The sequence below is a fragment of the Trichechus manatus genome, unplaced genomic scaffold (genome assembly GCF_000243295.1).
Source record: "Trichechus manatus latirostris isolate Lorelei unplaced genomic scaffold, TriManLat1.0 scaffold00003, whole genome shotgun sequence".
Classification (NCBI taxonomy): Eukaryota; Metazoa; Chordata; class Mammalia; order Sirenia; family Trichechidae; genus Trichechus; species Trichechus manatus.
In genome coordinates this window covers 18,413,280-18,434,940 of record NW_004443939.1, presented here as the reverse complement: position 1 = coordinate 18,434,940, position 21,661 = coordinate 18,413,280, and the positions used below count along the sequence as shown (strand labels likewise).

General features: G+C 36.5%; 1 protein-coding gene across 1 annotated transcript in view; it reads left to right on the top strand.

The window, feature by feature from the left end:
• The window catches only part of PTGER3 (prostaglandin E receptor 3), a 99,219-nt gene that overhangs the window by 12,466 nt on the left and 65,092 nt on the right, over window positions 1-21,661 (top strand). Inside the window, exon 2 of the mRNA XM_004369057.2 lies at window positions 17,680-17,859. Coding sequence (XP_004369114.1) covers window positions 17,680-17,859 — 180 coding nt within the window. The remainder of the gene's footprint in view (window positions 1-17,679; window positions 17,860-21,661) is intronic.

The following is a 21,661-nucleotide window of genomic DNA, read 5'->3' as shown; positions in this document are numbered from 1 at the left end:
TTGTCAATTTTGAATATAGGAACAAAGCTAGGATCTATTTAGAATTCATTTATCCATTCATGCATTCAGCAAATGTTTATTGAGCACATACTATGCCTCAGGCACAGTTCTAGGTGCTGGAGATTCAGCAGTGAATTATACAAATGAGCTTCCTACTCTTAGGCAGCTTGTGTTCTAGTGGAAGGATAAACTCAATAAACAAATTAATGAACTAGAAGTTAGATTATGATAAATGCTGTTAAGAAAATAAAGCAGTGTGATGTGATCAAGAAAGGCTGGGGAGCTTTTGTAGATTGGGTTGTCATGGAAGATGTGTCTGAGAGATAACATTTAAGCTAGATCTGAATGAAAGGAAAGAACCATTCATGAACAATCTTGGGAAGAGAATTCCAGGCAGAGGGAACAGCAAAGGTCCCCTCTTGGTGTGTTCCAGGGTTAGAAAGAAGACCAGGGTGGCTGAGGCTGAGCGAAATGAAAATTCAGGGCTGAATTTTCAGGGGAGGGTAGTGCTATAAAATGAGGTCAGAGAGAACGTTGGGGACAGATTATGTAAGACCATACTGAAGATTTCAGTATTACAGGCAGTCCCCTAGTTACGAACGAGATCCGTTCCTAAGTCTGTCTTTAAGTCAAATTTGTAAAGTCAGAACATGTATATACGGTTCTTATTTAGCATCAGTTACTCAAATGTTTGTCTTAGTATATAGTATATATTTTACCTTTCTATGCATATAAAACACTCTTAAGAAACACTTCTAAACCACACAATGTTTTCATGAGCATTACAAAGTAGTGTGTACGTTTATTGTGAACCATTGTATTTAACTCAAATTTTCAATATAATAGGCTTTATGGCAGTCCGTAGGTAAGCAGGAGTTGTACGTAAATTGGACGTTCGTTTCCCACGCACTGCCTGTATTTTAAGAGACCCACTGGGAATTTTGAAGCAGGGACGTGATGTTACTGCATTATGTATTTAAAAGATTATTCTGGCAGCTCTGTGGAGACTGGATTGCAGAAAGGCAAGTGTGGGAGCAGGGAGACCAGTTAGAAACCTTTTGCAGTAAATTAGGGGCAAGATGACAGCTGGGATTGAGGTGAAGTGGACATGTTTACGAAGTGTTTTGGAGACAGTTTACAAGATGTTCCGAAATGTCTCTAATCCCTGTCCTGTGTCTCTGATGAGAACTAGGGCCCTCCCTTCCTTTCTTGGGGTTCTGGTAGTGAGGTAGTTCAGCTGTTATTGAAGTGTGCACACGTCTTTCCATTTGGCTTCCTAAGAAGGAAATGACCGCTCCAAGTTTACATCGCCGGTAATGGGCAGAGCTAGGATGTAAGTTCTAATAGGTGCTATTTTTTTCTTCTTTTTTCTGAGACATGAATCAGAACAGTCAGGCAGACACAAAAATTAGCACGTGTACTGCTGAGATAAGAGGATGTCGTAAGAATCATGATCCCCATAGTAAGATCCAGACCAACCTAATTTCCATGCCAAGTTTCAAAAGGAATTTTAGTTTATTGTGGTTGTTTTTGTTAAAGTAGATCCTATTTTTGTTTCCCGCTTCTTCTACTAAACTGTGGGAGCAATTCTGAAATTTATATTGCCTACTTTTAAAATGGAAATTTTTTGGTTGCAAGTGACAGAAGACTAAGGCAAACTAACTTAAGCAAAAAAAAAAAAGGGTGCGGAGGAGGTGTATTGGGTGACTGATTGATTGACATGAATTGTTGGAGTGTCAGGAGTAGAGGTGGCTTTATGGATTACTGAAGCCAGGACTTTCTTTCCGTGTCTCTCACTTTGGCTTCTCACCATGTATCAGAATGCCCAATTCAGGCTCTGTTCCTCAGGAGTCAACCTAAGACATAGCTTTGCAGCTCATTGGCCAGGCCCTGTGTTCTTTTCCAAAGCTCCAAGTTAACAGGTTTATATTTGCAACCCGCATGTGGGGTTTTAATAGTGCAATAAAATATTTCAGTGAATATTCCATCTTGAAGCACTGTTTCAACATCATATATCATAGATCTTTCTCTCTTCTTTAAATTTTTGCTTTGTTTTGTGAATACAAGAAACAGCCACATATGACACAGAGTGTCAGGACCCCCACTTCGTCTTCAAAGACTGATGTAAGTTTTGTTAAACCATGATTAAAGATTTAGAGAGTTGGGCAAAGTGTGTAAAGAGTATAACGTGAGGTTTACAATGGAACACAGGTGGCTGTATATGGCTCTGAAGGCTCACAAATACTACATTAGCACCATGGTGAGGGGACTGGAGAAGGAAAAAGAAGTTTGTTCTTGATTCTTCCATAAAGGGTGAATTGTGTTTTGGTTTGAAGTTAATCTGGCAACTAACTTTCTCTTTATAAATCAGTAGCTGTGCCAATGGCGAACATACTGGGCGGCAAAATTTAGAATTTATTTAATGGTAGTAATTCCCTCCAAGTATAGACTTAGGATTTGCCTGGCTCCAGAAGTAAATTTCTTAATATTAGCTTTTGTTCTGTAAAAGACATTAGGGAACATCTTGAACATTTGTTCCGTAGCATCTATTTCTAATTAAATTATACTGAAGATCAATTTTAGGAAGCATGGACTTCAGAGCTCTAGTCTCCTCTCTAAGTTGGTTCTTGGTCACAAACAACAGAATCTGACTCCAAGCACAAAAGGGCTTGTGTTAGAAGGATAGTGGGGTCTCACAGAGTCAATAGGAAGCTGGTAGACTAGGTTTCAAAATCAGGCAGGATCCAGGATGTTTTGGGTGCAGAGGCTTAGGCCACACCGCCAAGGTCCTGGTGCAGAACCTGCTGCATGCTGCTGGGATGAATCTAGCATCTCGATGCTCCTTCCTTCTGTGTCATGATCTCAAGATTCAAAGTCCGAGAAGCAAATGTCTGACTGCTCCGGCCTGGGCTGTCTACACTCTGGCAATATCAAACAGTCAATAGAGGAAGAATCAGGGACCCCTGGCTTCTGGTTTCTGGAGTGGGAGGTGATAGTGGAAAGTAAGTGCTGGGATTTCTCTCCCACCACGGCTACAGAGAAAAAGGAGGTCTTAGAAATTGGGGTATTACTAACAAGAGGTGGGAGATTATTTGTTACTGTCTAGTTCATTCTTAGAAACATTATGACAGACAGTAATGTACCTTTCAAGTGTGTATGTGTGTGTATGTGTGTGTGTGTGCGTGTATTTGTTCATGCATATGTATCTATTAGGGAGATGAAATGGTAGCAAGACTGGCGATCAGGAAGTTGAACAGACTCACAAAAAACAAAATAGAAAGAGAAAGAAAAAGGACTTATATTTATTAAATGCATACTATGTACAGGCACTTGAGAATTACTATGTTAAACCCTTTATAGATATTATCTAATTTAATCTTCACAATTTATGAACTCAGTAATCTTCAACCCCAATTTTCAGTTGCACATACTAACATTCAAAAGATTATGAAACTTTCCCCAGTCACATACCTAGTAATTGGTGGACCTTGGGCAACTTAATGCTATAATGCTCTGTTTCATATTAGTTATCACTTCTTTATTAGTTTATTACAGCATTTTCAGATTACACCACTGAAACTATTTTTCAGAAAAGAATAGATTGATTGAAATAATCAAGAATCATAGAACCTGGCCAGGCCAAATAATCATTGTGATTAAAGATTTCCTGCAGTCTCATTAATTGATTGGCCTTCTTAAAGAGCTTGGGTTTCTAGGGAACATATTTTAGGAAATCCCTATAGAAGATGATGAGAATTTGCACTTGTCTGTTAGTGGATTCTAGTAACCAGGATGTCTGAAGTTAAGGGGGTATATTTTCTGTAAAGGTGCAGCATCAGTTTCACGCTGTTCTGTGCATCTGCTCAGGCTTAGAACACTTACATACAGTGATAAAAGTTTACTAGGCAAACATTTTTCGGCTAGTACAACGCACAAATATTATTCTTTTCACTCAACTATTTATATAACAAATACAACCGTTTATTGTGTTCTCTTTTCTTAGTGGGAAAGTGTTTGACTATAGTCAAAATTAGAAAATTTGTTTTGACAGTTTTAAAACTTCCGGCATGATACAGTGCAATTGGGATTCTTTCAAACCTACTTTTATCTTTCTTTCTTATAATTATGGAGAAGAGAAAGAGCCTTAGAGAACCTCTGTGGGACCACAGTGACTTTCTAACGTGGAATTCAGACATATTACTATCTAGTACCGTTCCCCCAGCTTAAATGCCTTTGGATTCCCTAGTTTAACTTTCAAGATCTTTTAGGATCTGGCCACACTTACCATCCCTCCCTCAGCACCCCTTCCTTCAGTCATAAAAATCAACTTGCAGTTCCCTGAATGACTCACACAATTTCACACTTAGAAGTATGAACTCTCTATCAAAACTTTCCACAAGCATCAGCTGTTTTAGTGGCTCATTATTGATCTTGGAGACTCATTTATATGCCCTTCCTCTCTACTCTGTAGTGCAAACAGTTGAACACTCAACTACCAACAGAAAGGTTGAAAGTTCGAATCTACCCAGAGGTGCCTCAGAAAAAAGGCCTGGTAATCTACTTCAAAAAGATCACAGCCATTGAAAATCCTGTGAAGCACACAGTTCTACTCTGAAACATGGTTTTGCCATGGCAACTGGTTTGGTTTGTTTGTTTTTGCTTCTCTACTCTATAGCCCCCATGCATACTCTCACCATAGTACTAAATTATGCACAGTCATATTTATAATAATGACAATAAGGATGATTGCCCATAGTAGGTGAATGCTTACTTTGCAAAGTACTGCACTAAGCATTTCAGACATAATTTAATTTCTTTCTTCCAACAAACACTCTGAAAGGGTACTATTATCTTTGTTTTCACATGAGGAAACTATTTTTGAGACAGTCAATAATTTTCCCATGGTGACAAGGCTAATAAAAAGTGGAGCTGTCATTTAAATGCAGATTTGTCTGATTCTAAAGCCTATGCTATTAACCACTAAGCTATATGGCCTCCCTCTTGTTAATATTCATTCATTTGCCTGATTAACCTATAAACTGTAAACTGTTTAATATCAGAGACCTTGCCTTATTTGTCTATAAATCTTCCTGGCCCATAGCAGCCACTCAATAAATGATTGTGGAATAAACTGAGAAGGAAGTTGTGATAAAGTGAAAAGGACACTAGATTTGGAATCAGAAGATCGAAGTCTAGCCTGGGTTATTGACCCTCTGGCTGTATCAAGTGGTCAATAGAGGAAGAATCAGGGATCCCTGGCTTCAGATTTCTGGAGTGGGAGGTGATAGTGGAAAGTAAATGCTGGGATTTCTCTTCCACCCAAGATTTTACATATATTAGATAGTTTTTAATCTTCACATAAATCCTGCAAGGTAGGTGATATTTATTCCAGATTTTTTTTTTTTTTTTTCATTTGAAAGAAATGAGGCTTAGCTGGATAAACAACTTGCTTTAAGGCCCACAACTGGTAAATATTACTGTGAAAACTGAACTAATAGTATTTTTGATCCCAAAGTTATTAATCTATATCATGTCTAATGATTAATGGGAACTATTTATACATTAAAACTTGGAAGCATTTTAAAAAGTATTATACGTTTCCCCTTTTTTTTTAATTTTTACTCAGTTTCCACATCGTTATTAGTAATAAAATTCTTAGGAAAATTAAAAAATAGCTTTAGGATCGACAACCACCCATCCGTCAGTTTGTTGTACGGTGGTGGCATGCATATTGCTATGATATCGGAAGCTATGCCACTGGTATTTTGAATACCAACCAGGCCACGCCTGGTGACAGATTTCAGTGGAGTTTCAGACTAAGTCAGACTAGGAAGAAAGGGCTGAAGGTCTACTTCTGAAAATTAGCCAGTGATAAACCTATGGATCACAATAGAATACTGTCTGATAGAGTGCTGAAAGATGAGCCCCCTAGGTTGGAAAGCATTCTTGAAAACACCTTCATAAACATAAATTTTAAAATCAAATCACCAAAAGTGATTTTCTAAGTTCTTTTCTAGGAAACTAAGTTGTTGTTGTTATTGTTAGGTGCCATTGAGTCGGTTCTGACTCATAGCAACCCTGTGTACAACAGAACGAAACACTACCCAGTACTGCGCCATCCTCCCAATCATTGTTATGCTTGAGCCCATTGTTTCAGCCACTGTGTCAGTCCATCTCATTGAGAGTCTTCCTTTTTTTCCCTGACCTTCTACTTTACCAAGCATGATGTCCTTCTCCAGGGACTGATCCCTCCTGATAACATGCCCAAAGTACATGAGACGAAGTCTAGTCATCCTTGCTTCTAAGGAGCATTCTGGCTGTATTTCTTCCAAGACAGATTTGTTCGTTCTTTCGGAACTTAAGTAGTGCAGTACTGAACTTACACATTAACGAGAGTGTGCTGTGGTATGTTCATCTCTTCATGTTCTCGTTGTTGTGTGTGCCATCGAGTTGATTCCAACTCATAGCAACCCAATAGGACAGAGTAGAACTGCCCCATAGGGTTTTCTAGGCTGTAATCTTTATGGGCAGATTGCAAGTCTTTTCTTCCATAGAGCAGCTGGTGGGTTCTAACTGCCTACCTTTCAGTTAGCAGCTGAGTACTAAATCATTGTTCCACCAGGACTCCTTTCAACTCTTCAAAGGAGAATGCAACTTGTTCTGAAAGATCTTCAGCAAAATTTTACTTGTGTATGGTATCAATGATATTGTTTGATAATTTCTGCATTTTGTTGGGTCACCTTTCTTTGGAATGAGTAAAAATATGGATCTTTTCCTGCTGGTTGGCCAGGTAGCTCTCTTCCAGATTTCTTGGCATAGATGAATGAGCACATCTAGTGCTACATCTCAACCGGTATTCCATCAATTCCTGGAGCATTGTTTTTTGCCAGCGCCTTCAGTGCAGCTTGGCCCTCTTCTTTCATTACCATCGATTCTTCATCATATGCTACCTCCTCAAATGGTTGAACATCAACCAATTCTGTTAAATAAATAAGCAATAGGAATTCTTTTTTTATAGAGTCAAGATGCTTTATTTTAAATATTTGCTTCTTCTGTTGTTTCTGTAGTCTCAGCTTATTGGTTTTAGAGTTACTGCTATAGCTATGATCTGAACACCAGAAAATTTTGCTTAAAATCATAGGTGATGAGGAGATGTACTTAAAGTTTGTTAGCATCTAGACTTAAGCCATCATTCTGGCTAGTTATAAATAACAGAAGACAGAAAAAAGGTCAAAGTCAGGAATAAGGATGAATATTGGTGGATTTGTCCATTAGGTGAAAACTCTAGAATCTGTTACCCTGAACTGATAGGTTACACTTTACCATTGCTATCTTTCATTTGTTAATTCAAAACAACTTTATTAAACTACTATGTATTGTGCGTTATGTTACGGCCTAATAGTGATATACCTAAAAAGGTAGAAATGATCCCTTCCATTGTTAAAATTTCTATTGGAAGAGACTAATATTATAAACAAGCAGAAAAATAGTGTTGTAGGCATGATAAAGGACGTAGAGAATTATGGGAGTCTGTGTTGTTGTTGTTAATTGCCATCAACTTGGCTCTGACTCACATGTACCTTGTTTTCTCTGACCCTCTACTTTACCAAATATGATGCCCTTTCTAGTAGTTGGTATTTCCTGATGATGTGTGCAAAGTAAGTGAGTGAAGTCTTGCCATTCTTGCTTCTAAGGAACGTTCTGGTTGTATTTCTTTTAAGACTGATTTTTTATTCTTCTGGCAGTCTGCAATACATTCAGTATTCTTCACCAACACCACAGTTTGAATGCATCAGTTCTTCTATTTTCCTTTTTCATTGTCCAGCTTTCACATGCGTATGAGGTGATTGAAAAGACTTTGGCTTGGTTCAGGTGCACCTTAGCCATCAAAGTGACATCAAGGTCTTTTGCAGAAGATTTGCACAATGCGATACCTCCTTGGATTTCTTGACTGCTATTCCATGGATGTTGATTGCTGATCCAAGTAGAATGGAATCATTAACAACTTCAATTTCCTCTTCATTTATCATCATGTTGTTTATTGGCCCAATTGTGAGGATTCTCATTTTCTTCATGTGCAGGTGTGACTCATACTGAATGCTGTAGTTGTTGGCTTTCATCAGTAAGTGCTTCAAGTCATCTTCATTTTTAGCAAGCAAGCTTGTATCACGTTCATATCACAGGCTGTTAATGCTTCAATCCTGATGCATGTCCTTCTTCATATTGTCCAGCTTCTTGGATTATTTATTCATTATACACATTGAATAAATAAAGTGAAAGGATACAATCCTGACAGACACCTTTCCCAATTTTGATGCATGCAGCATTGCCTTGTTATGTTCAGATGAATGCCTCTTAATCCATGTACAACTTCCACATGAACGCAATTAAGTGTTCTGGAATTCTCATTCTCTGTAATGCTATCCATAATTTGTTATGATCCACACAGTTAAATGTCTCCACACAGTCTATAAAACACAGGTAAACAGCTTTTTAGTATTATCTGCTTTCAGCCAAAATTCACCTGACATTAACATTGGTGTCCCTCATTCCATGTCCTCTGAATCTGGCTTGAGCTCCTGGCAGTTCCCTCTTGATGTATGGCTGAAGTTATTTTTGAATTATCTTTAGTAAAATTTTACTAGCATGTTGATATTAATGATATTGTTCAGTAATTTCCATATTCCATTTGATCACCTTTCTTTGGAATGAGCATAAATAATGGATCTCTTCCAGTCAGTTGGCCATGTAGCTGTCATCCATATTTCTTGACAGAGATGAGTAAGCACTTCCAGAATTTTATCTATTTGTTAAAGTATCTCAGTTGGTATTCTATCAAGTCCTAGAGCTTGTTTTTCACCAATGCCTTTAGTGCAGCTTGAACTTCTTCCTTCAGCACCAGTACTTCTTGATCATATGCTAGCTCCTGAAAGGGTTGAACGTCAACCAGTTCTTTTTGGAACAGTGACTCTGTGTATTCCTTCAACTTTCTTTAGCTGCTTCCTGCATCATTCAACATTTTGCCCAATAGTGAAACTCAGGACATGAATTTTCTCTTCAGTTCTTCCAGCTTGAGAAAAGCTGATCATGTTCTTCCTTTTGGTTTTCTAATTCCAAGTCTTTTCACATTTCACCTTAATACTTCACCTTGTTTTCTCGAGCCACCCTTTGAAATATTCTGTTCAGCCCTTTTATTTCATCATTTCTTCCATGTTTTAGCTACTCTGTGCTTAAGAGCAAGTTTCAGAGTTTCTTCTGACATCCATTTTAGTCTTTTCCTTCTTTCCTGTATTTTTAATGACCTTTCATTTTCTTTATGTAGGATATTCTTGATATCTTCCCACAACTCTTCTAGTCTTCAGTCATTAGTGCTCAGTGTTTCCCTTGTCAAAAGCCTAATAGATTTGACTCACTGAACAGTAATGATACTTCAAGCCTACACAAAAACCAAGCAGGAATTAGTCAAGTAAAGAAGAGAAGGTCCATATTTGTGAAGGTCCAGAAGCAAGAAAGAACTTTCACTTTCAAAAACTGAAGAGAAGTTCAATATGATTAGAATATAGATGTGAGAGTGAGGAACAGTGACAGATTAGGCTAGAGAGCTCAACAGGGCCAAGTGATGATGAGCTTTGAGTGTCCATTTAAAGGATTTGGACTTCATAGTCAGGGCAATGAGAAGCTATTGAAGTAATAGAGGCTAACAAGTCATGTAATAGATTATTGTTGTAGTTCAGACAAGAGATAATGGTGGACTAGGTTTAGGGTCAGTAGGAGTAGAAGTGAGAGAAATGGTGAATTAAAAAGATATTATGAGGTTAATTGGAGAGTTCATGATTGATTGGGTGTGAGGAATACAGTGGATGTGGTGGAATGGGTAGGGAGAGAAAGAGAGACAGAGAGAGACATAGATACACACACACACACACACACACACACAGAAATGAATCAAGATGAATCAAGGATGACTCTTAGGTTTCTGTTTTAGGGGACTGGGTAACCATTCACTGAGAGGGAAGATTAGTGGAGAAGCAGCTTTAAGGAAGAAGATAATGATTTCAGTTTTCAACAGATAGGATTTGTTGTAAGACATTTAAACAGAGAAATGTTATAGGAAGCTAAATTTATCAGTCTGGAGCTGTGAGAAGAGGTATAGCCTATAGCACACAGATGGTTTTTGAGGCCATTGGGGTGAAAGAAGTCACAGCAAGAAAAGGAGAGGCCCTAGGGTGGAACTCTGAGAAATGCTAACATTTTTGAGATGGATAGAAGAACAGGAACGCACAAAGGAGACTACAAAGGAACATCCAAAGATGTTGGAGGAAAATTAGTAAGAAAATCAGAACAATTGATAACCCAAGTGTTAGGGAAGAAAGTTTTTCCAGAAAGATCTGCAGTCAACTAGAGCTGATGTTGCAGAGAAGTCAAGTTATGTAAGGACTGATAAGTAGCCAATGTATTTAGCAAACTTGTTGGTGGTCTTTGAGAATTTGTGGATAGTGAGTTCAGGCTCTAGAGGATTGAGGAATAAATGTGAAGAGAAGGAAGGTAGGAAATTCTCTTGAAAATATTTGGTTGTAAATTGGGAGAAATATTTAGGCCTGTACTGGAGGTGAGGATGAGAATTCCACAGAAGATTTACTTTCTGAAGATGGGAGAAGTTTGAACATCTTAAAATAATAATGGGAAACAGGCAAAATAGAGAGAAGTTAAAGATAAAAGAAGGAGAAGATAATTAAGAAATAAAGATCTCTGAAATTCCTGAAGGATAACATCCAGGGCACAGATAGAGGGTTGGCTTTAAATAGGAGTTGGAAGACTTCTCCCATTTAAACAAGAGGAAAGGAAAGATGGGTGACTGCAGATGCTCAGGTCGGTGGCAAGAGAATGAGAAATGCTCCTAATCAACTTCTGTTTCCTCTATGAGGTGAATTAGGACAGTGGAGAATGTATGAAATCGCCACTGTGGAGAATGAGAGAGGGAAAGAGAGCTGCCTGGGGAACAAGACAAGGTTGGAGACCATGAATTCAAAGAGACTCCAATCTGCCCATATTCACCCATTGTTCATCTTAAGTATAAGATAGGTCTATTTCATATCCCTTAAAAGGTAAAGTCCTCACACAGCAAAAGAGAGTTTCATTTTGACATGTTACAAAGTTACTGTATTTTTACCCAAATAATGCACATTATACAGTTTTTGAACCACACAACCGCCTTACACATTAATTTCCTGTGCACTGTGTGCACGTTATATGCATGTGTGTGTTATTTATGTGGGAATGTTACTTGAGAAAAGTAGAGTAAGAATTGATTATATCAAGTTACAACCGTAATCAGTGGGTTTCATTCTGTGCTGTCTGTGGCACAGCAAGGGATTCTTTTGTGTCGCAGCTGTACTGTGAAGTCAACCACAGAAGCCAATAATTTACCACCAAGCATCATATTCCCTTTAGTAAGCCATTATGAATTTGTTCCTTAAGTTGATTTTTTTAATTGATTTTACAGTGCCGGACTGTTTACCTATTAGTTAATCACACACACACCAACTACCTAAGAATTCAAGATAAAATGATCTCATCATGCTTCTAGGATGATTGTGACACTAACATTTTATCCAATGAATTATTTAATAGCTTGTTGTTTATGGCTAAGCTTCCAACTACTCTAAATTTAATGCTTTTTTCCCCTAAGTGTGAAAATAACATGCTTATTGTGGAGAATTTGTAAGTAAAGAAAAATACAGAGAAGAAAATAAAAAAGGCCTTAAATTCTGCCTAGAGATAACAGCTTCTAGTAATTTTTCTATATATCCATGCAGAATTTAAAAAAATTAGATTATACTATGTAATAAGCACTTGTTTTCACTTTTCACATTCTGAGTATGTTGTTAAAACTCTCTCAAAAACATAATTTTAAATAGTGGCATTGGAAAGCACATATACATATTAATGGATGTTCTCTAACTTAAACAGTGCCCTCTTGTTGGCCATTTAGGTTGTTTCTAATTTTCTACTTTTATACAGAGGTGAATATCCCTGCCCACAAAACAGCCCACATCTCTGATTCTTAACCATTTAGCTGCTCTGAGCTGTCAATAATACTGTAGTTCTGGGGTGGATGATAAATGGGATTGAGCATTTGGGGCTTAAATTAAATGATTTTCTGAGAAGAAACAAGATATCTTAAATCTAAACATTTTCAGGGATTAGTAGTATTCCCCTAAACACCCATGTTCTCCTGTTTCTGAACATCAAAACATTATGTTTTGGGATAGTGCAATAGTGCCTGTGGCTTGGGAGGAGGTATGCTTTGTAAATTGAAGGTTTTAATTATTCTTATCTTATTATTATCATTTGCAACTGCACTACTAGATGAGAAGATATGGATCGAGCCTGCATTAATCATTTTTAGAGAAGGGAGAAATCAAGATCCAAAGTTAGGTCACTGGTTTCCAAACTTGAAGCAGAGTTTAGTCAGATTTATGGAAGGTCTTTAACTCTTGGTCAGTGCGTTTCCCTAAAACTGCTGCTTCTCCCCTAAAAAATCTCCCTTCAAAGCCTCATGAATCTATTCCTTGTCCTATTACACTGTCCACTTTCTGCCTTTGTAATTTCTTTCTCTTCTCCATTCACCCCTACCCAAAAGACAAATTTAGTGTTTTCCTCAAGAGGAATTTTGCCTTTTGGTCCATGTTTTTTACCTTTAAAAAAACCCACTGCCGTCAAGTCGATTCCAACTCATAGCAACCCTATGGGGCAGAATAGAGCAGCCCCATAGGGTTTCCAGGGAGTGGCTGGTGGATTTGAACTGCTTACCTTTAGGTTAGCAGCCAAGCTCTTAACCACTGTGCCACCACGGCTCCTTTACGATTCTTTTAATTTCCTAATTAAATCCTTATTCATGCTCCAGCTGTGTCCCAGAATTCATCAGAAAAATCTTAACTATACAATTATATTTAGAGGATATTCACTCCAACCTCACAGTTTAATTGTGAATTCAATAAAGTCCAGAGAGTGAATGACTTCCCAAGGTCATAAATGCTGGCAGAGCCAGCAGTTGAATTTGGTTCTTCTTATTCTTAATCCATTGTTGTTGTTGTTGTTTTAAATTCAAATTAATAATAAAGCCAAAACCAAACCTATTGCCGTCGAGTCGATCCCAACTCATAGTGACCCTACAGGATAGAGTAGAACTGCCTCATAGGGTTTCCAAGGAGCAGCTGGTAGATTTGAACTGCCGACCTTTTGGTTAGCAGCCAAACTTTTAAACACTGTGCCACCAAGGCCCCAAATTAAGAATAGTAAAGGTGAAATGACACACCTTGTAGTAATTTTTTAAAAATTTTATTGTGTTTTAGGTGAAAGTTTACAGTGCGAATTAGTTTTTCATTCAAAAATTTTATACACAAATTGTTTCATGACAGTTACAATCTAGTAATTTTTTAAAAATGTTTATGGGCTATTTATTTGCAAACCTTTCAGATTTGATAAGGCGGGATCCTGAAGCTTCTGAAGTTGTAGAGTCTAGGATGCTAAGATGATTTGTCAACCTGAGAACAGAGTTGTAACCATACTGGAAAGACTGCAGTTGCTTTAGAACTCTTCAGTGACGCTTCTTCCCATGATTATGCTTTAAATTATGTAATCAAGCAGCTTAAGGGGCCCAAACTGGTTTCAGTGTATTATAATGTAATATATTTACCACACTCTATAGGGGGAATTTCCAGTAGGACAGGTTATTCTACCATAGCTTAACTACAGAGAGTTATGAAAAACAAAACATCACAGATAAAAATTGGCTTATGAGGAAAATCGTTTTAAACACTTATGATAGGAATACCCAAGGAATGCATAAAAGCCACATAATGAAATCTAATGGCAGCTAACTAACTTTATCCCCTCCCCCTGCAAATTAATTTCCCTGAATTTACTCATTTATCGTCTTCAGTAGACACTTGTAGCCTATAACCCAAGGCATTTTTGAACCAAAAAGTGACATACTGAAGATTCATAAATGGGTAATTATAAACCCTGCTGCAATAAAATAAAATAAAATCCAAATGGAGAACATTAAAAAGTCTCCCTGGTTCTTGGTGCATTTTGAAGAACTTTATCTCTAGGTAAGGGACTAAGCATCTTTTTCCTTTTAGGATAGAACAAGGTAATTGAACTTGACACCAGCCAAGAATGGAGAATTTAGGGGTCACTGATGTAGCTGTGTTCCTGGTTATCAGCAGGTGCAAAAAGAGCTCTTATTTCTGCTGACAACCAGGGGAGAGATAAGAGGGGCTGAGAGGGTCACGTGGAGCCTGGGGAAGGTGCTGGCAGAAGAGCTCTAGCTCTGTTCAGCCAGAATTGGACTCACCATTCTCTTGACCAGATCATTATATGAGGCTTATATTAGTCTCATAAAAATAATTAATTTTAGAATAATTCAGAAGAATCAATAGTGCCAGGTACACATGTGTTTGCTAAAAAACAGACTCACTTCCTGACAAACCTGTGCTGGCTGGGCATCCTGTTTTTATTTGTCTGTTCTCCTCTGTATAAGAAGTTGTTGAGTCAATTCCAACTCATGATGACTCCATGTGTGCAGAGTAACTGCTTCATAGGGTTTTCACGGCTGTGACCTTTAGGAAGCAGATTGCCAGGCCTGTCTTCTGAGGTGGGTTCAAACCATCAACTTTTAGGCTAGGAGTCGAGCACCTCACCGCTTGTGCCACACAGGGTCTCCCATATAAGGAGTGGGATTAGACTAATAGGGATAATCAATTCTATAAGAAGTCTACATATCTACATATGCATACCAAAGACTTTCTTCCATATCTGAGCAATCTGAAAACTATTGGCAAAACATAGAAAAATTGTAATCACTGTTTAGCTCCTTAAATACAGGGAAATCAACAGACGGATGCTAACTTGCATTTATGTTCAAAATTAGACTAGGAATTTGGATCTCTACTTCCATCCTGATGCCATTTGAAAATGGCAAAATCATGCTCGCTGTTTCTAATTCCAATTACCTTGCACATCTTGTGATTTCTTGGAAAAGCTAGAGTGTATCTCGTCTTGTGCCAGCTATTGCTTACAGAACTTGGTTTCATAATTTCATAATCATTGCATTGTCAATAGTAAATTATGGGAAATTACAGTGTACTAAACAATGTAAGCATATGAAACTTAGTTTCATAAAAATAATTAATTTTAGAATAATTAAGGAAGGCTGTGTAAAATAATTGCAATCCTATTTTAGTAAGTTACTTAGTAAATTTTCCTAATCATAAAAAGTTTTATAAAAAGAAATAAAAATGTGATTTAAGTAAGTTTTTAGATTGCTATAGACCAGGTCCAGAACACTTCCTGGAACCTGCTAAGTGGTGGTCAAATATATTTAACTATTGGATGAAGTGAGTGGCTGAGAAAGCTAGACATAATTTTTCAAATAATTTATTAAGAGAGGAAAAAAGAATTAACAGACATGCTTTCCTTACAAGGCAACTTAATTAGAAATATTAATTTCATACCTTTCAGTCAAACACACTGAAATCTAACTGATGCCACTAGAATAACAGGCATTCATTTTTACATGTGGTTTTAAGTTTAGAAAATGAGATAATTTAGACAGGAGCTAGGATGAAGTTTCCTTTTGCTTTATTTATATTATAAAAAATATTTTCTAAAGAAGTGAACAAATGTAAGCAATTTTGCTAAGGTGTTTTATCTGTGAGAAAGAATAAATTGTTTTCAGGTGCATTCCTCCTCCCATCCACTCTCAATATTTGTTGGTAGCTCACTGTGTGGGTGTATTAGTTTTCCATGACTGCTGTAACAAATTACTACGAATTTAGTGGCTTAAAGCAATGTAAATGAAGTCTACAGTTCTGTAGGTTAGAAATCTTACATGCGTCTCAGCTGAGCTAAAACCATGTTGTCAACTGGGCTGCGTTCCTGTCTGGAAGATCTAGGGGAGAATCCGTTTCCTTGCATTTTCCAGCTTCGAGAGACCACCTGTATTCTTTGGTTGCGGCTCCATTCCTTCATCTTCAGAGCTGGCAACATTGCGTCTCTTTCATCATTCTTCTGTAGTCCCATCTGTCTCTGACCTTAGTCAGGAAAGGATATCCACTGTAAAATCTCATGTGAGTAGATTGGGCCAATCCAGACAGAATAATTTCCCATCTCAAGGTCCTTCATTTATTCACATCTACGAAGTCCTTTTTGCAATGTAAAATAATATATTGATAGGTACCAGGGATTTGGATGTGGACTCTTTGAGTAGTTATTATTCTACCTACCACAGTGGGAGAAAATACTCAGTTCTCAGGCCTCTAAGCTGGAATCAGAATATATTTATGTAGGTATATTTATTTGAAGTTAACTTGCTGTATAGTCATTTGTATTTATTAATGAAGGGAATAATTATTCACTACCTTTAAATAAAAGACTTTCTTAGATCACTTGAAATGTATTTTTATGTACATAAACTTAAAAAATTTATGATTATTGTTTAATAATAATAATTCCATTGTTTTTCACAAGTGTATGTATTTTACATAATATAATTATAACAATATAACTTTATATACGTAATACTATTTTATACTTTAACTTGACTCATATATAGTGTTATGTGAATAGATCATATTTTATTAAGCTTCACTCCCAATGTTAGAGATTTATGTGTTTATAGTTTCTTACTAACATAGATAATGCCTCTCTGAACATTGATTTACTTGTAGAACGTTTTTTAAATTAATTCCTTGGAATAAATTCCTATGAAAGAAATTACAGTGTCAGAATATATGGCTATCTACTTGTTTCCTACCCATTGCCTTCTTTTTCTTTATTTATGGAACCATAGTTTTGTCCAGTCATTAGCTGGTAATCTAGCTAAAGACCAAGGTCAAACCCCAGGAGATGAACTAGTCTAATAAGTCAAGCTTGGAAATTCCTGTCTCCTTTGCCAGTGATTGGTTTAAGAATAACCTGACCCAACTCTGTTCACTAAGACAAAAGGGAGATGTCTGGAAGCTATTGTCTACATATCGCCTTATAAGCATTTTCATGTAATTTTTTCCTATCTCTCTTGTCTATTTGTCTACTTACTTTCCTGCCTTTTTATCTATTATATATTTGTATTTTAAAAATAAAAATTGAGATTACATGAGCAGAATTGGCAAAACCAGAAATCCTATCACCTGTGTTCTCTCTTCCTGTTGACTTCCCTACACTGGGACCAGTCATAATCGGAAGGCAATGCAGTAGAAAAAGACACAGGACAAGGGGAATTAAAAGAATAAATATTTTCTAGTATCAAGCTAACTTAGCCAATTACTTTTTTTTTGAAGTGCTATTTCTCACTGGGTCTGTCAACCCACTGGTGTTTTTCTGAAACAAGACAGGCAGCTTTGGCTAATTTTGAGATGTGTTATTTTCAAGCTGTTTAAATTCCACAGAGCAAGAGCCTGAGAACATAGGTTTTTTAGCTACATCATGCCAAATAGCCAAAAATGTGGGAAAATCTGCAGGAATGTCTTGTATAGCACAGGGCTGATTATAAATGTTGCTTGAATTAATCTAACAGCCAATTTATCGAAAGCCAAGTATGTATGAAATACTGTGTAGATGAGATGCATAGGACCTTATCAATTTTTGGAATAATTATTTGTCCCTCTTTCTTAGATAATGATGTTGAAAATGATCTTCAATCAGACATCAGTTGAGTACTGCAAGGGTCAGATGGAAAAGCAGAAAGAATGCAACTTCTTCTTAATAGCTGTTCGCCTGGCTTCACTGAACCAGATCTTGGACCCCTGGGTTTATCTGCTGCTAAGAAAGATCCTTCTTCGAAAGTTTTGCCAGGTAGCAAATGCTGTCTCCAGCTGCTCTAATGATGGACAGAAAGGGCAACCTATCTCATTGTCCATTGAAATAATACATACAGGAGCCTGAAAGAGAATATTTAACCAACTTGCATGTTCACAGTTTTTGGCAACAAATAGCCCTAAACTTTACTGTGAATTTAGGCATCTCTGGCATGCCACTGTTGATGCATCAAAGTGGAATTTTTGATATAAGGCTAAATGGTCTCAGAAGCATAGATAATCCCCTATGTGCCAAAAATACTGAAACACAAACAAAGGAAAATACATTAATAACAGTCTAGTGTTTGGGTCTCTGCCGTTTGTAGTTGAATATGTGATTATTTATGTGATGTAATAAATGACCTTGGTCTGTTTGGGAGTGAGGTGGAGATAATTAACATTCCAGTATACTTAGTGTATGGGGATTTAACTGCACATATCATCAAAGACAAGGGGGTAGCGGTTTGTTTTTGTTTAAGGACCTTCGTCTTCTGTGCTCTCTTTTACTCTCTCTCGCTTTCCCTCTGTATCACTTTTTTCCTTATATTTTAAAAAGGTTAAATTGGGTGAAAACAAATGTATATTGTATTCACAATATTCACTGGCACTGATTTTATTTAAATATTGCTAAATATAGAAAATTAGCTCCTAAACTTACAAAATTTAAATTTTGGTTGAATTAGTAATTAGTTTTACTCATTATCTAAATATGAGCCAATTCCACTTTGTTTCAACTATGGGGAGATTTCTGACTATACACATTGCTAAATGCTCTTCCTTTTGAATATATTTTGTATTTCTTCAAGCCCGGAGCAGATTTGTGAAGCTGATCTACGAGAGTCGTGAAGTGATTTTTCTGAATGCTCTTTAAGGAATGATTTGAACACTAGACAGACACTTTGGCTTATTATGTCTCATGACTTTTCCCCCTAAAATATTCCCCAGTCTTGACTCTTTAAAGACCAACTATGATTCTAACACCAATAAACATTTTGGAAGGTTAGCCTGTTTATAGGACAAGAAAATTAATAATATTGACCCTCTCACAGTCCTTCTTCTATGTAACCCTAACTAAATATTTGTTATTAATGTTTTTTCTATAGTCCACTATTTTATAAACCTTGATAGCTAAGTGTGACATCTTTGTAGCACAAGTAGATCACTACGTTAAGTTTTGGAAGTTGCACTTAAAAAAAAAAAGTCTCCTTAACAAAAACAAAGTTCCTTCAAGTTAGACCTATACAAAACGCTCTTCATATCCTTTGGTACACTCATTTTGTAAAATCCACTAATATTTTCTTAAGAAGATTTTAATTTGCAATTTATTTTATTGCTTTCCTTTTTTTTTAAGTTACAATTTATACTTCATTATAGCAACTGCAATTTTTCCTTGTGTTTAGTGGGTATTTACGGAAGAACTAATTTTAACAGCTGCAATGTATCTATTATATTAAAGTATACACCAGCCTAGGCCAATTGGAAATAATCAATGTAAATGACATGTCAAATTGAATGAGAAGGCAAAGCCTGCTGAGAGTGCTTATGTAATTCATGGTGATTCCACATATCTGGGTTTTAGAAAAGATGATAAATAACCTGTACTAAAATCGCATTGTAAAACCTCTCTATCCCATAGAATTGGGTTATCCCATAGATCACCCTTATGGGGTATGAGACAAAACTACCTGAAAATTTCACTTTATCATTATTTACCAGATAACAGAATTTAGTATGTAAGTTATATCCATTTCAGAAAAAAATGCACCTTACTGACCTTATAATTTGTGGCTTTACCTCTCAGGTGGTCCTCTGACCCTAGGTTATAATCAGATGAACGCACTCATTGAGTTTGGTGTGGCGTGGTTTTGGTAATGTGAGTGTGATTGGGTTATTTCTTCTCGTATCTAATACAGCAACTGGAATATAGAAAGTATTCAGTAAATATTTGTTCAGTGTATGAATGAATAAAAACCTGCCAAAACTGAGTGTGCCTCGGTGAGGCACATGCCATACATTTGAAGTGCTTCATGCTGTTAGAGTCCATAAAGCTGATAAAGTGAATGATCTATGCTTATTTAATTACAACTTATCTTCAAACGTGTGGTTTCATGTTGCTGGACAACAAAGTGCTTTATTTGCATTAATAATTGAGGAGACTGATATTTCCAAATGGTAATGGAAATTACTGTCTTAGGAATATCACTTTTCCTCAAACCACAGAAACACAAAATACAAAAGAACCTGAGACTTATCCTTAACTGCAAAAGAAATTCCTGCCCAGAAGAGACATGACAGGAGTGGATTCATGGCAGTTTTTGAACAAACTTGAAAAGGAGGTGGGAAAGGAAGAAATTATGCAAATGGTATGTGACTTTCAGAATCTAGGCAGCTGTTTGTTAGTCCAGGGAAAACATGACAAGTAAAAATCCCAAATGATTTCAGCCTCTGGATAACAGTTGAGGCTCAGCTTCAGAGATGTTGTGCAAAGGCGCTAGATGTGGTCAGAAAGTGGACACCTACAGTCATTGCAGAAGGCTGTGTCTGTTTCCAAGTTTAAGGTTCTCGGCCTTTAAGTTCACCCTCACACAGTTTATCCATGCATATATCTGCACAGGGGAAAAGTGCAGACATAAATTATGACAATTCCTATAATTTACAGTACTGTTTTAAAAAAAAAAAATTAGTGGCCTAGTAAACCTGGTGAAAGAAGTGAGTGCAATGTAAAAATATGTGAAAATGTCTTTAAAATAAGCCAGCACTGACTTTACAAAGCCATCCTGATTTTCCAAACAGTGATTTTATATGGCTATGCTGTGTCACAGAAGAGAAGGAAGACATGCTATCCAGCAAGAGCAGGTGACTTTACCAATAAAACAAGCATGGTGGAGGTCTTAAATACAGGGTTGAAGAAACAAAATATTTTATCTCAAGATTTACCAAATTTACCTAGCTGTGTATACCAAGGTATTCTAAGCAAATGTGTTTTAACCATGCCACATTAAAAAAAAAATGAAGTAAAAAGGTGTGCATATATTTCTAGTCAACACTTCTTTCTTATATAAAATATTTTTCAACCATGTTACAAAAAAAAATTTGTGAAAGTCCATGTAAAGTTGACTCTAAAGGACTACACTGGGATCAAATAATAGACAAACTAAAAACTCTGTCAAGATAGTACTTTAATAACGCGGTTAATCAGAGGCAGTATTCTAATATTAGATTTTCAAGCCTTTTATTTATTCAGTGCTTTTTGTTTTTGTTTTGTTTTTAACTCCTAAATTAGTGACCAGCTTTCAACCTTCTCAACATCAAGAGTCATTTGATAGTTTGTTTGGATTGAGATTAAATCAGAGAGAGAAAATAGAAAAATTTTTTATTTGAAAATTTTAGGCACATATACTGTCTACTTTTTCATATTATCCCAAAAGCTTCTCTTGAAATACACAGGCTACTAGGAGATGAGTGACACAGAGAGACTTCAGAGTGTTTATACCAATAACACGCTAAAGGCTTAATTAAAATAATTAAAATACCTATTTTTTTTCTATATAAGAAGTTTAGGCTGTCAACCACGCCAGATCATCACAGCTGCTTTTTTATTGCTTGTTTTGTGGTTGCATATATCTCAAAATCTGCTAAAATTGAGGTCTAAACAAATGTATAGAATTGTACAATGAATGAGATTGTATATTTTTTTTTTTTTCCTTTTTTTTTTATTGTACTTCAGGTGAAGGTTTACAGAACAAATAGTTTCTCATGAAACAGTAGTACACATATTGTTTTATGACATTGGTTAACAA